This window comes from Giraffa tippelskirchi, chromosome 11, assembly GCF_054371585.1.
Source record: "Giraffa tippelskirchi isolate mGirTip1 chromosome 11, T2T-mGirTip1v1.2.pri, whole genome shotgun sequence".
Taxonomy (NCBI): Eukaryota; Metazoa; Chordata; class Mammalia; order Artiodactyla; family Giraffidae; genus Giraffa; species Giraffa tippelskirchi.
In genome coordinates, this window is record NC_137285.1 from 76,042,192 (window position 1) to 76,056,468 (window position 14,277).

Sequence of the window (14,277 nt, forward strand, 5' to 3'; positions counted from 1 at the left end):
AAACACCACGTCCAGGGGAGCGGTCGGCTCTGCAGCCTCCATCCCTGTCTGCTCACCGTGGATGCCGGCAACTCGGTCTGCCCCCAGGGGACATGGAGTTCCTTTCCCCTGAACTGCTTTGCATGTGGTTTGTTTCCACCTTTCTGGTGATGTTTTATTTTTTGTATGGTTTCCTGTATTTTTGTTGGTTAAGTTGGGATTAGTAAACTGTTTCATCATTGTTGCAATCTGGGAACACTGTTGTGTAACTCTGGTGATACTGTGTTACCATCACCACTTTGTAGTTTCAGACCCGTTCCATCTTTATGCCCCACCCCCCAACAAAGCCTGGATTCAAGGCAAGCACGCCCTGTTCATCCCTCCCCCCGATCCTGAACACAATTTCATCTTTTCTTTCTGCATTCCTTCCTATATTCTTGGTGTCCCCAATCAGTGACTCTCAGCGAAATGACTGAAGGAGTGTTTTTCGGACTCTCCACCTACTGTAAGACTCCATTGGAGAGTTCTCATTTTTATGTCATTTGAACTAGCCTTTGATAGCTGAAAGGACGGTGTACGTCCTTTCAAGATACCATGTGCCAAACGAAGCCCTTTTGGCAACTGCCATCATTATCTCCAGGCAGGCATTGCTGTTTGAAGGGTGACATCTCAGCCAGAAGGCAGAGGCTGAGCTCCTCTTGTTGCACCAGCTCCCAAAAGAAGCCAAGAAAGGGAGCTGGAACAACAAACCACCCCCATGCCCAGGAAAGCGTTCTTCATGACAGAAGGCTAGAAAATGACCCAACATCCTTGTGGCCCAGAACCACTCTAGAAAATCACTGTTCCATAAAAAAGAGAAACACATGGGAAGTTCCAAGGAGAGGCAATGCCCATGGCCAGTGTACTTGAGAGACGGCCTGACCGCTCCGGGGAAGACACGCACCGACGGAACCCCTTGGGAAACAGCAGTGATAGTCCTCACCGTCGTAAGGGTTTCCTCTGGGGACAACCTGCCCTGGGCACCACACGAGGGAGCAGACCGGCTTCTCTTCCTCTGCCCCCACACCATTCACTCATGAAGGCAGCTCAGGTGTTCTCATGCCCTGCCTGCCTGCCTGCCTGGCTCATCCGTGAGCTGTGACCACCTCCAGGCTAGGACTCCACCTTTTCCTCTCTGTGTACCGTGAATCTGCACACAGTGGGCTTTCAGAACCTTAGGAGACTTGAGCCATTCCCACTCGAGCCAGAACCCTCCCCAGGAAGGAAAACAGCTGTGGAGTCATTTTGGCCCCAGCACTGGTTCCGAAAGCCTGGCGGCTCCTACAGCCTCTACGGTGTGAAGAGGGAGGTCCCTTTTGACAGAGCTTTCCGGCTCTCAGATCTAAGCTGTTGTTTCACTGTCAGCTGTGTCTCTTCCGTTGCAGCCAGGTGGGCCACGCTGCTCCAAAGGAGCTCACAAGCTGAGTTTCAAGGGAGGACAGGGATGGCTACAACGTGCTGCAAACTGAGTGAGGGTCCCCACAATCCTCAGCAAAGGTCTGTGGTGTGCAAGTGGGGAGTAGAGGGCCCCCAAGTTCCAAAGGAAGGGAGGTAGTCGGGAGCTAAAGCCCTTGGCTGCTGTGGTAGCAGCTGCAGATGGCAGCCCGTCCACAGTGCACTTCAAATGAGGTCATATGAGCGGGACTCTGGAAATGGCTCCGAAATCGAGAGAAAGGGGTCAGGGTATGTGGGAATCCGGCGGGGGTGGGGGGTGGATGAAGGAAGGTGTCCCTCCTCTCTCCAGTGCAATTTGGTTTGGTGAGTCTCAAAGCTACCAGATGGCACTTCCCAAGTCAGGCCCCCGCAGGAATCAGGGTGGGCTGCCTGCCTCGGGCCCTGCCACAGGGACAAGCCACACCAGTGGCCTCCCTGAGCTCCAATGGCCGGATCTGGGGGGTTCTGTCTGGTTGCACACCTCCTTGCTGTGGCCAAGTTCCCCCCTTCTCTGAGCACCAGCTTCATCCTCTCGAATGAGGACATCGATTGCTACCTTGGCACGTTACTCTCTTCATCCTGTGAAGACTCATTAGGCTTATCCTACAATTACTAGCTGGCCCGAAGAGATATCTCCTGAATCCAGCTTAAGCTGGAGTCTCCCAGGCTCATCTGGCATGTCTTCCCTGAAGTCTGCCAAAACCCACACCCTTGCATTTCCAGGGACTCCCCTTAGCCAGCTGGGCAGAAAACCCAGCATGCTTCAAACAAGCTGACAGACAAGCGGGAGAGGACTCACGGGCAGACGGCTTCCCTCAGGTCTCGGGGGGAGCTCTGGGACCACAGCAGCAACGGGCCATCCCAGCCCCTGAGCTCAGCAGCGCCCTCATTCTCAGGCCGGCGGCTCTGCCCTGAGGGGAGCAGGAACGTCACCAACTGCCGCAGGCGGACCTCAAGCCCCTCCCACTGCTGGAGCCTGACCTCCCCCGGCCCCACCCCTTCCCCTACCCCAGCAGGACGAGAGCTCGTCTTCCCCTGGCTTCCAACGTGAGGCCCGGCCCTGGGCCCCGATTGGGCACTGCCCCAGCCCGGAGCCAATCACAGTGGCCAGGGAGGTGGAACGCACCGATTGGCCAGGGCCAGGTCATGTGACCATACTCCCCAGGAAACTCAAAGATAACCAAGGTTCTCTAAGAAACCAATGAACAAAATTATCCAGTAAAGGCAAACCTTAATTTTTAATGAGGACAATGTCACAGAAAAAAAAAAAAAGCTCCACAATAAACTGCTCAAGGAAGCTACTAAATAAACTTTCAGAAAAGTTTAGTAGTTTTTTTTTTTTTTTTTTTAAATAGGGTGACGGAGAGCTATACCTTTCCCATCTATGTGAATTTAGGTTTAAACTAGATTTCCCTTGGCTATTATATAAGACAAAAAAACCCACATCACCCACTTTCACTCCCCCCCACCCCCAAAATGTGTTTTAATCTATTGAATTTTTGTGTCCTCAGTTGTGTCTGATTCACGGCAACTCACCAACTCTACACAGCCAGGCTCTTCCGTCCATGGAATTCAGGGCAATTTTTTCTGTCCCAGTAAATGCCCACCCTGGGTGATCCAAAGGCAAGGGCTCCGAGGCTCCTGAGAGACTAACTCCTTTCAGCTGAGCACAGAGCTGGCTCCTCACTGGGATGCCTGTGGCCTGGGGCTCCCAGAGGGGAGAGCAGCACTCGCCCCACCGTGTGGTCACTGCTGGAAATGCAGGCTGCTCCTCACTCCCCCTTGACAGTGTCCCTGAGGGCAGAACAGTGTGAATCGAATCAAGGTGGAAATGCAAACTCCAATGCAACCAACCTTCCCACAAGGTCTCCAAAACCACTCAGGAACAGGGAATTGGAAACTGCAGGGGATGACATGAATGGAGATGGAGACTTGACACCTTACACCGAGTTCACTTCCAGTTATCCCTAGACAAACTTTCCATGAAAACTTGTCACAAATCTAGAAGAACAATGAGCAGAAACCGGACACGTGCTTTGAGTCTTCACACACAAAACTAAAAGGCAGTCCACAAAAAAAACCCAGAGAATACAGTGGACTTTGCAAAATCAAAGATATCTACTGTGGGAAAACCTCATGACAAAAGCAAAAGACAGGTCATACATCGCGAGACGAATGAGTGGAAACACAAAGCTTATCAAGGATGTGTCTCCAAACAGACAAAGAACGCCAACACAACAAGCCTGTGAAAACTAGGGAAAGGTCTGAAGGGACACCAGACGGAGGAAGACACACACAGAGTATCCCGGATGATGTCCAGCACTGAGGGCCTGAAGAAACAACAGTCTAGTTGCACCCCCTCAGGCCTGTGTGACCGTGGATGAGGCCTCTGTTTCCCGGTGGCTCTGAGACATGGACAGGGAGGAAGGGGAAGAGAAGTCACTTGCATTTCTAATACTCACAGCAAAGTCTTCCAATGAGAAGGGAATTATCACCCCCACTGCCAATGCCATTCACTGAAGTGATACCCACGAGTCCATCTACCCCAGAAGGGAAGGATGGACCTGTTCTCACAAAACGGCGAGAGATGGAAGGAGGAAGATCAAGCCCACACCAATCACTGGAAAGAGAAGCTGTGCTCAGGGCTTGAAAGAATTCCTATTGGGAAAATCATGTCACAGCCCCACATGGCAATCCACAGCTTCCATGCTATTCCTCCCAAAATGCCAATGCATTTTCGCACCGAACAAAGAATTGCAAAAGGGGTATGGAAACAGAAAAGAGCCTACATTGTCAATACAATCCGACGAAAAAGCCCCGATACGGACATCCAAGGTTGTGTGAAAGGAAATTAGACGACCAAACTAGGATCCTCAGGAGAGTATCGGAGAAGGCAATGGCGACCCACTCCAGTACTCTTGCCTGGAAAATGTCCTGGACGGAGGAGCCTGGTAGGCTGCAGGCCACGGGGTCATGCAGAGTCAGACACGACTGAAGTGACTTAGCCGCAGCAGCAGCAGCAGGACAGTATGCTATTGGGAATACAACAACACACACAGATCCAGATCGATGGAATAAAGTTGAGGGTCCAGAAACAAACCCCAGCATCCATGGTCAACTCATCTCTGACACAGACGGGGAGAATATCCAAATGGGAACAAGAAAGCCTCTTCAATCAATGTCCATGGGAAAACCAGACAGCTACATCTGAAGAACGCTATTGGTTTTGATCTCATACCACCTCAATATCGGGGAAAAACCTCACCCTAAAGACTGATGTCATGAGATAGCTAGAAAGAAGCGTAGGTCAAAGGCTCCTTAACATCAGAGTCTCCTTGCCATTTGCTGGGCGGAGGTCGAAATGGGTCTCTTCAAGTAAGGGAAAGAGGTAAACGAAGTACACCACTGGGTTTCCATCCAATGGAACCTCTTCACAACAGAGAGGCTAAGCATTCACAAATGCAAAAGATAGGAAACGGAACACGAGAGACATCTGAGGAGGGGTTCATATGGAAAGAGATGAAGAATGCACAGCACTCCGATTCCAAGAAACACCACCACCACCCTTGACCCTTCCCCCATGACCAACTCTGACCTAAAGCCTTTCTCTCCCTCTAACCTATCCCTAAAACATAACCCTCATCTAATCATATACATGTGCATCCCTAGCATCCATCCATCCATCCACACACGAGAGAGAAAGAGGAAGACACAGACGGAATTGAGAAAGGAAAAGAGAGGGACACAGCCAGAGAGAGACACGGAACCAAAGAGAGGAAAGGAGTCGATGGTCCAGACTTTTCCTCAATCTGTCTCGAAGGTAGAAGCAATGACAGCGCCCTTCCACCCCAGAAGGGGGAAAAGGACGGAAGGTTTGGAGAGGAAAAGACAAGAACGCAGGGAGCCATTAGAAGCTCAGCCACCCGCAGAAGCCGAGCTGGGACCCTTGAACAGAATCTCAATGGAAACAGAGGACCAGAAAGTTGGCTACTCTTTTCTATAAGAGAGGGAGACCTTCGAGTCTTCCTTTCGGTCCTCCAACTTGGATGCGGGGTCTCAAAACAGTCAGGAGGGGGAGTGCCTTTTCCTGGGTTCCACGGCGCATCCAGGCCTCGTTCTGCCCCATTCTGTGCTGTGTCAGCCCTGGATGGAATCTTTCTTTCTGAAGTCTCAGCGCACGAGCTCCACGTGATATCGGCCCCAGGTGGAAAGGCATGGAGCTGCTCGTAGGCCGACAGACCTAGGAAGCAGATGGGAGAATGACCCCCACTCTGCAGATGGAGAGACTGGGGCAACCCTGAGGGGCATATGCTTGTCCAGGGCCACACCACTTATGAGAAGAAGGAGCCTGGTCTGAGAGCAGCATGGTCCTCGGAGCTCAGGCCCTGGCTGAACCCAGGCCTCCCCAGGGCTGTGGGCTGGGCCGTGTGGGTGTCATTGTGCCTGCACATGGCCTAAGGGGGGTGGTCGAGCAGTCAGAAACCCAGAGATTCCCTTGGGAAGTTTTGAGGAAGGGACCTCAGCACGAACCCCAGGAAATGATGTCACCTGCCGGCAACAGAACCCAACAGAACCCGCAATCCGGGTATCCAGGCCTCCAGAGCGGAGAGGAGCCCCCAGCCAGATCACTTGCTGCCAAGATGTTCTGCTGTTTGCCCCTGCCCAGAGGCCGGGGCCTCAGGAGAGCTCACAGGCAGTGTGCGTGGGCACCCTGTCGACGTTGGCTCAGGACACCCCCGAGAGGCCTCTGGCCCTTTGCCCGGAGAAACAGAAAGGTAACACGGGGAGCCCCAGGCCGGGCCAGGCCACCTCTCCCATGCCACCCGGAAACACCGGGTCCTTTGCCTGTGTGTGGGGATGCGGGTTTCTCGGGCTGTGTCTCCCTCAAGGAAGCCCAGGCGGATGTGGGGTCAGAAGCCTGTGGACAAGTTGTGTCCACACCCCAGGGGAGAGCAGGCTGGGCGGGATGGGGAGAGTGTGGGCAGCGCCGACCGGCCAGGCTGACCTCACACCCTCAGATGGGTCTCTTTCCTCCCGGGTGGGGATCTGAGCAGACACACGTCTCTGACCCTTCTGGGAAGAGAAGTTCGAGCAGGCAGAAGCAGCGGCTCCACTGGCCAGGCCCAGCTCGGAAAACTCCCAGCATGGCTGGCTGACGGTCACTGTCGTTGCAGAGCTTCCCACGTGATGAGGCCGAGGACGGGGACACCCCATCCAGCTCCCAGAGGGAGGGGTCGGAGCACCACCCGCCCGCCCGTGAGGCCCAGTGCAGGCTCCAGATCAGCGTGCCCACGGAGGCATCAGCCCCACCGGGGGAGACGCGGAGGTGGGGAAGGCCTGCTGCCGAGACACCGCCCAGGATACAGCCGGCGGCCCAGTCTGAGGCTTCCACGGAGCTCAGCACACCCGGCTCCGACCCAGAGTCCAGAGAACCCCGGCCTCTGAGGCACCAGGAGGACCTGGAGCCCAGCACGCCAGAGCACAGAGGTGAGGACGCTGGGGCTGGTGCACGGGAGTGTGTGGGGAGGGGTGCTGAGCTACACAGGGACGAGTCCTCGAAAGCTGCTGCTGGGCCTGCAGCAAGCACTGGCCTCACACCCCCCGCCCCCCATCTTGCACACTTCAGTCCCAAAAGACATCTGACGCTGGGTATTCTTTGGGAACCTCTTGGAAGGTTTCTGTCCCGGGGTACGCACATGCCAAGGCTGGCCTGTGGGCAAACTTTGCTTCTCCCCCAGCTCTAGCACTGGCCTCCAACTGGAACCAGGCTCCACTTCCCAGACCTGTCCCCACACAGGTGGTGGCTCCAGGTGCAGGACCCAGGGATCCACCGAGGGCAGATGGAGAAGCGAGACTTGCCCTCGCAGAGACACCAGGCCAGCTGGGTACTGGCCAGCACACCGGGCAGATCGGATCTCCGTGCCTGCAGGACCCCCAGCCCCAGGCACTGATGTCCCACCCCCTCAGCGAGAACCTCCACCTCCACGTGCACCTCTACCTGCTCGGGCTTTGGCAAGAGAACCCGAGGCAGAGGAAGAGTCACCGCCTCGGCAGGGAGAGCCTGCCCTGGCTCCCGCGCAACACCCAGACGCCCACGATGACTCACCCAGCCCTGCAGGGAGAAAGAGCCCCCGCTCTGGACAGAGACCCAGAGCCCTTACCGGAAACACCACGTCCAGGGGAGCGGTCGGCTCTGCAGCCTCCATCCCTGTCTGCTCACCGTGGATGCCGGCAACTCGGTCTGCCCCCAGGGGACATGGAGTTCCTTTCCCCTGAACTGCTTTGCATGTGGTTTGTTTCCACCTTTCTGGTGATGTTTTATTTTTTGTATGGTTTCCTGTATTTTTGTTGGTTAAGTTGGGATTAGTAAACTGTTTCATCATTGTTGCAATCTGGGAACACTGTTGTGTAACTCTGGTGATACTGTGTTACCATCACCACTTTGTAGTTTCAGACCCGTTCCATCTTTATGCCCCACCCCCCAACAAAGCCTGGATTCAAGGCAAGCACGCCCTGTTCATCCCTCCCCCCGATCCTGAACACAATTTCATCTTTTCTTTCTGCATTCCTTCCTATATTCTTGGTGTCCCCAATCAGTGACTCTCAGCGAAATGACTGAAGGAGTGTTTTTCGGACTCTCCACCTACTGTAAGACTCCATTGGAGAGTTCTCATTTTTATGTCATTTGAACTAGCCTTTGATAGCTGAAAGGACGGTGTACGTCCTTTCAAGATACCATGTGCCAAACGAAGCCCTTTTGGCAACTGCCATCATTATCTCCAGGCAGGCATTGCTGTTTGAAGGGTGACATCTCAGCCAGAAGGCAGAGGCTGAGCTCCTCTTGTTGCACCAGCTCCCAAAAGAAGCCAAGAAAGGGAGCTGGAACAACAAACCACCCCCATGCCCAGGAAAGCGTTCTTCATGACAGAAGGCTAGAAAATGACCCAACATCCTTGTGGCCCAGAACCACTCTAGAAAATCACTGTTCCATAAAAAAGAGAAACACATGGGAAGTTCCAAGGAGAGGCAATGCCCATGGCCAGTGTACTTGAGAGACGGCCTGACCGCTCCGGGGAAGACACGCACCGACGGAACCCCTTGGGAAACAGCAGTGATAGTCCTCACCGTCGTAAGGGTTTCCTCTGGGGACAACCTGCCCTGGGCACCACACGAGGGAGCAGACCGGCTTCTCTTCCTCTGCCCCCACACCATTCACTCATGAAGGCAGCTCAGGTGTTCTCATGCCCTGCCTGCCTGCCTGCCTGGCTCATCCGTGAGCTGTGACCACCTCCAGGCTAGGACTCCACCTTTTCCTCTCTGTGTACCGTGAATCTGCACACAGTGGGCTTTCAGAACCTTAGGAGACTTGAGCCATTCCCACTCGAGCCAGAACCCTCCCCAGGAAGGAAAACAGCTGTGGAGTCATTTTGGCCCCAGCACTGGTTCCGAAAGCCTGGCGGCTCCTACAGCCTCTACGGTGTGAAGAGGGAGGTCCCTTTTGACAGAGCTTTCCGGCTCTCAGATCTAAGCTGTTGTTTCACTGTCAGCTGTGTCTCTTCCGTTGCAGCCAGGTGGGCCACGCTGCTCCAAAGGAGCTCACAAGCTGAGTTTCAAGGGAGGACAGGGATGGCTACAACGTGCTGCAAACTGAGTGAGGGTCCCCACAATCCTCAGCAAAGGTCTGTGGTGTGCAAGTGGGGAGTAGAGGGCCCCCAAGTTCCAAAGGAAGGGAGGTAGTCGGGAGCTAAAGCCCTTGGCTGCTGTGGTAGCAGCTGCAGATGGCAGCCCGTCCACAGTGCACTTCAAATGAGGTCATATGAGCGGGACTCTGGAAATGGCTCCGAAATCGAGAGAAAGGGGTCAGGGTATGTGGGAATCCGGCGGGGGTGGGGGGTGGATGAAGGAAGGTGTCCCTCCTCTCTCCAGTGCAATTTGGTTTGGTGAGTCTCAAAGCTACCAGATGGCACTTCCCAAGTCAGGCCCCCGCAGGAATCAGGGTGGGCTGCCTGCCTCGGGCCCTGCCACAGGGACAAGCCACACCAGTGGCCTCCCTGAGCTCCAATGGCCGGATCTGGGGGGTTCTGTCTGGTTGCACACCTCCTTGCTGTGGCCAAGTTCCCCCCTTCTCTGAGCACCAGCTTCATCCTCTCGAATGAGGACATCGATTGCTACCTTGGCACGTTACTCTCTTCATCCTGTGAAGACTCATTAGGCTTATCCTACAATTACTAGCTGGCCCGAAGAGATATCTCCTGAATCCAGCTTAAGCTGGAGTCTCCCAGGCTCATCTGGCATGTCTTCCCTGAAGTCTGCCAAAACCCACACCCTTGCATTTCCAGGGACTCCCCTTAGCCAGCTGGGCAGAAAACCCAGCATGCTTCAAACAAGCTGACAGACAAGCGGGAGAGGACTCACGGGCAGACGGCTTCCCTCAGGTCTCGGGGGGAGCTCTGGGACCACAGCAGCAACGGGCCATCCCAGCCCCTGAGCTCAGCAGCGCCCTCATTCTCAGGCCGGCGGCTCTGCCCTGAGGGGAGCAGGAACGTCACCAACTGCCGCAGGCGGACCTCAAGCCCCTCCCACTGCTGGAGCCTGACCTCCCCCGGCCCCACCCCCTCCCCTACCCCAGCAGGACGAGAGCTCGTCTTCCCCTGGCTTCCAACGTGAGGCCCGGCCCTGGGCCCCGATTGGGCACTGCCCCAGCCCGGAGCCAATCACAGTGGCCAGGGAGGTGGAACGCACCGATTGGCCAGGGCCAGGTCATGTGACCATACTCCCCAGGAAACTCAAAGATTACCAAGGTTCTCTAAGAAACCAATGAACAAAATTATCCAGTAAAGGCAAACCATAATTTTTAATGAGGCCAATGTCACAGAAAAAAAAAAAAAAATGCTCCACAATAAACTGCTCAAGGAAGCTACTAAATAAACTTTCAGAAAAGTTTAGTAGTTTTTTTTTTTTTTTTTTAAATAGGGTGACGGAGAGCTATACCTTTCCCATCTATGTGAATTTAGGTTTAAACTAGATTTCCCTTGGCTATTATATAAGACAAAAAAACCCACATCACCCACTTTCACTCCCCCCCACCCCCAAAATGTGTTTTAATCTATTGAATTTTTGTGTCCTCAGTTGTGTCTGATTCACGGCAACTCACCAACTCTACACAGCCAGGCTCTTCCGTCCATGGAATTCAGGGCAATTTTTTCTGTCCCAGTAAATGCCCACCCTGGGTGATCCAAAGGCAAGGGCTCCGAGGCTCCTGAGAGACTAACTCCTTTCAGCTGAGCACAGAGCTGGCTTCTCACTGGGATGCCTGTGGCCTGGGGCTCCCAGAGGGGAGAGCAGCACTCGCCCCACCGTGTGGTCACTGCTGGAAATGCAGGCTGCTCCTCACTCCCCCTTGACAGTGTCCCTGAGGGCAGAACAGTGTGAATCGAATCAAGGTGGAAATGCAAACTCCAATGCAACCAACCTTCCCACAAGGTCTCCAAAACCACTCAGGAACAGGGAATTGGAAACTGCAGGGGATGACATGAATGGAGATGGAGACTTGACACCTTACACCGAGTTCACTTCCAGTTATCCCTAGACAAACTTTCCATGAAAACTTGTCACAAATCTAGAAGAACAATGAGCAGAAACCGGACACGTGCTTTGAGTCTTCACACACAAAACTAAAAGGCAGTCCACAAAAAAAACCCAGAGAATACAGTGGACTTTGCAAAATCAAAGATATCTACTGTGGGAAAACCTCATGACAAAAGCAAAAGACAGGTCATACATCGCGAGACGAATGAGTGGAAACACAAAGCTTATCAAGGATGTGTCTCCAAACAGACAAAGAACGCCAACACAACAAGCCTGTGAAAACTAGGGAAAGGTCTGAAGGGACACCAGACGGAGGAAGACACACACAGAGTATCCCGGATGATGTCCAGCACTGAGGGCCTGAAGAAACAACAGTCTAGTTGCACCCCCTCAGGCCTGTGTGACCGTGGATGAGGCCTCTGTTTCCCGGTGGCTCTGAGACATGGACAGGGAGGAAGGGGAAGAGAAGTCACTTGCATTTCTAATACTCACAGCAAAGTCTTCCAATGAGAAGGGAATTATCACCCCCACTGCCAATGCCATTCACTGAAGTGATACCCACGAGTCCATCTACCCCAGAAGGGAAGGATGGACCTGTTCTCACAAAACGGCGAGAGATGGAAGGAGGAAGATCAAGCCCACACCAATCACTGGAAAGAGAAGCTGTGCTCAGGGCTTGAAAGAATTCCTATTGGGAAAATCATGTCACAGCCCCACATGGCAATCCACAGCTTCCATGCTATTCCTCCCAAAATGCCAATGCATTTTCGCACCGAACAAAGAATTGCAAAAGGGGTACGGAAACAGAAAAGAGCCTACATTGTCAATACAATCCGACGAAAAAGCCCCGATACGGACATCCAAGGTTGTGTGAAAGGAAATTAGACGACCAAACTAGGATCCTCAGGAGAGTATCGGAGAAGGCAATGGCGACCCACTCCAGTACTGTTGCCTGGAAAATGTCCTGGACGGAGGAGCCTGGTAGGCTGCAGGCCATGGGGTCATGCAGAGTCAGACACGACTGAAGTGACTTAGCCGCAGCAGCAGCAGCAGGACAGTATGCTATTGGGAATACAACAACACACACAGATCCAGATCGATGGAATAAAGTTGAGGGTCCAGAAACAAACCCCAGCATCCATGGTCAACTCATCTCTGACACAGACGGGGAGAATATCCAAATGGGAACAAGAAAGCCTCTTCAATCAATGTCCATGGGAAAACCAGACAGCTACATCTGAAGAACGCTATTGGTTTTGATCTCATACCACCTCAATATCGGGGAAAAACCTCACCCTAAAGACTGAGGTCATGAGATAGCTAGAAAGAAGCGTAGGTCAAAGGCTCCTTAACATCAGAGTCTCCTTGCCATTTGCTGGGCGGAGGTCGAAATGGGTCTCTTCAAGTAAGGGAAAGAGGTAAACGAAGTACACCACTGGGTTTCCATCCAATGGAACCTCTTCACAACAGAGAGGCTAAGCATTCACAAATGCAAAAGATAGGAAACGGAACACGAGAGACATCTGAGAAGGGGTTCATATGGAAAGAGACGAAGAATGCACAGCACTCAGATTCCAAGAAACACCACCACCACCCTTGACCCTTCCCCCATGACCAACTCTGACCTAAAGCCTTTCTCTCCCTCTAACCTATCCCTAAAACATAACCCTCATCTAATCATATACATGTGCATCCCTAGCATCCATCCATCCATCCACACACGAGAGAGAAAGAGGAAGACACAGACGGAATTGAGAAAGGAAAAGAGAGGGACACAGCCAGAGAGAGACACGGAACCAAAGAGAGGAAAGGAGTCGATGGTCCAGACTATTCCTCAATCTGTCTCGAAGGTAGAAGCAATGACAGCGCCCTTCCACCCCAGAAGGGGGAAAAGGACGGAAGGTTTGGAGAGGAAAAGACAAGAACGCAGGGAGCCATTAGAAGCTCAGCCACCCGCAGAAGCCGAGCTGGGACCCTTGAACAGAATCTCAATGGAAACAGAGGACCAGAAAGTTGGCTACTCTTTTCTATAAGAGAGGGAGACCTTCGAGTCTTCCTTTCGGTCCTCCAACTTGGATGCGGGGTCTCAAAACAGTCAGGAGGGGGAGTGCCTTTTCCTGGGTTCCACGGCGCATCCAGGCCTCGTTCTGCCCCATTCTGTGCTGTGTCAGCCCTGGATGGAATCTTTCTTTCTGAAGTCTCAGCGCACGAGCTCCACGTGATATCGGCCCCAGGTGGAAAGGCATGGAGCTGCTCGTAGGCCGACAGACCTAGGAAGCAGATGGGAGAATGACCCCCACTCTGCAGATGGAGAGACTGGGGCAACCCTGAGGGGCATATGCTTGTCCAGGGCCACACCACTTATGAGAAGAAGGAGCCTGGTCTGAGAGCAGCATGGTCCTCGGAGCTCAGGCCCTGGCTGAACCCAGGCCTCCCCAGGGCTGTGGGCTGGGCCGTGTGGGTGTCATTGTGCCTGCACATGGCCTAAGGGGGGTGGTCGAGCAGTCAGAAACCCAGAGATTCCCTTGGGAAGTTTTGAGGAAGGGACCTCAGCACGAACCCCAGGAAATGATGTCACCTGCCGGCAACAGAACCCAACAGAACCCGCAATCCGGGTATCCAGGCCTCCAGAGCGGAGAGGAGCCCCCAGCCAGATCACTTGCTGCCAAGATGTTCTGCTGTTTGCCCCTGCCCAGAGGCCGGGGCCTCAGGAGAGCTCACAGGCAGTGTGCGTGGGCACCCTGTCGACGTTGGCTCAGGACACCCCCGAGAGGCCTCTGGCCCTTTGCCCGGAGAAACAGAAAGGTAACACGGGGAGCCCCAGGCCGGGCCAGGCCACCTCTCCCATGCCACCCGGAAACACCGGGTCCTTTGCCTGTGTGTGGGGATGCGGGTTTCTCGGGCTGTGTCTCCCTCAAGGAAGCCCAGGCGGATGTGGGGTCAGAAGCCTGTGGACAAGTTGTGTCCACACCCCAGGGGAGAGCAGGCTGGGCGGGATGGGGAGAGTGTGGGCAGCGCCGACCGGCCAGGCTGACCTCACACCCTCAGATGGGTCTCTTTCCTCCCGGGTGGGGATCTGAGCAGACACACGTCTCTGACCCTTCTGGGAAGAGAAGTTCGAGCAGGCAGAAGCAGCGGCTCCACTGGCCAGGCCCAGCTCGGAAAACTCCCAGCATGGCTGGCTGACGGTCACTGTCGTTGCAGAGCTTCCCACGTGATGAGGCCGAGGACGGGGAC

General features: G+C 54.0%; 1 protein-coding gene and 2 long non-coding RNA genes across 3 annotated transcripts in view; 1 reads left to right on the forward strand and 2 right to left on the reverse strand.

Moving 5' to 3' along the window:
* Positions 1–152: 152 nt before the first annotated feature.
* On the reverse strand, positions 153–3,562 carry LOC145527652 (uncharacterized). Its single transcript, XR_014069824.1, has 2 exons — positions 2,989–3,562; positions 153–2,363 (listed from the first exon to the last, which is right to left on the reverse strand). It is a non-coding gene; the product is annotated as an uncharacterized LOC145527652 (long non-coding RNA).
* LOC145527578 (uncharacterized) lies at positions 2,789–7,847 on the forward strand. The gene is made up of 2 exons (XM_081545686.1): positions 2,789–6,227; positions 6,627–7,847. The coding sequence occupies exons 1-2, from the start codon at positions 5,817–5,819 to the stop codon at positions 7,194–7,196; spliced, it is 981 nt and encodes a 326-aa protein (XP_081401812.1). The 5' UTR covers positions 2,789–5,816; the 3' UTR covers positions 7,197–7,847.
* Positions 7,769–14,277, reverse strand: part of LOC145527618 (uncharacterized) — a 32,714-nt gene continuing 26,205 nt past the window's right edge. Inside the window, exons 11-13 of the long non-coding RNA XR_014069782.1 lie at positions 13,085–13,310; positions 10,607–10,864; positions 7,769–9,979 (exon numbers count right to left, since the gene is read on the reverse strand). This is a non-coding gene — a long non-coding RNA (uncharacterized LOC145527618). The remainder of the gene's footprint in view (positions 9,980–10,606; positions 10,865–13,084; positions 13,311–14,277) is intronic.

Excerpts from the sequence above, each read along its gene's own strand:
- LOC145527578 (XM_081545686.1), top strand. The coding sequence starts at position 5,817 with ATGGTCCTCGGAGCTCAGGCCCTGGCTGAACCCAGGCCTCCCCAGGGC. Across the intron at positions 6,228-6,626 it reads TTGCCCGGAGAAACAGAAAG|AGCTTCCCACGTGATGAGGC; the intron begins GTAACACGGGGA and ends CTGTCGTTGCAG.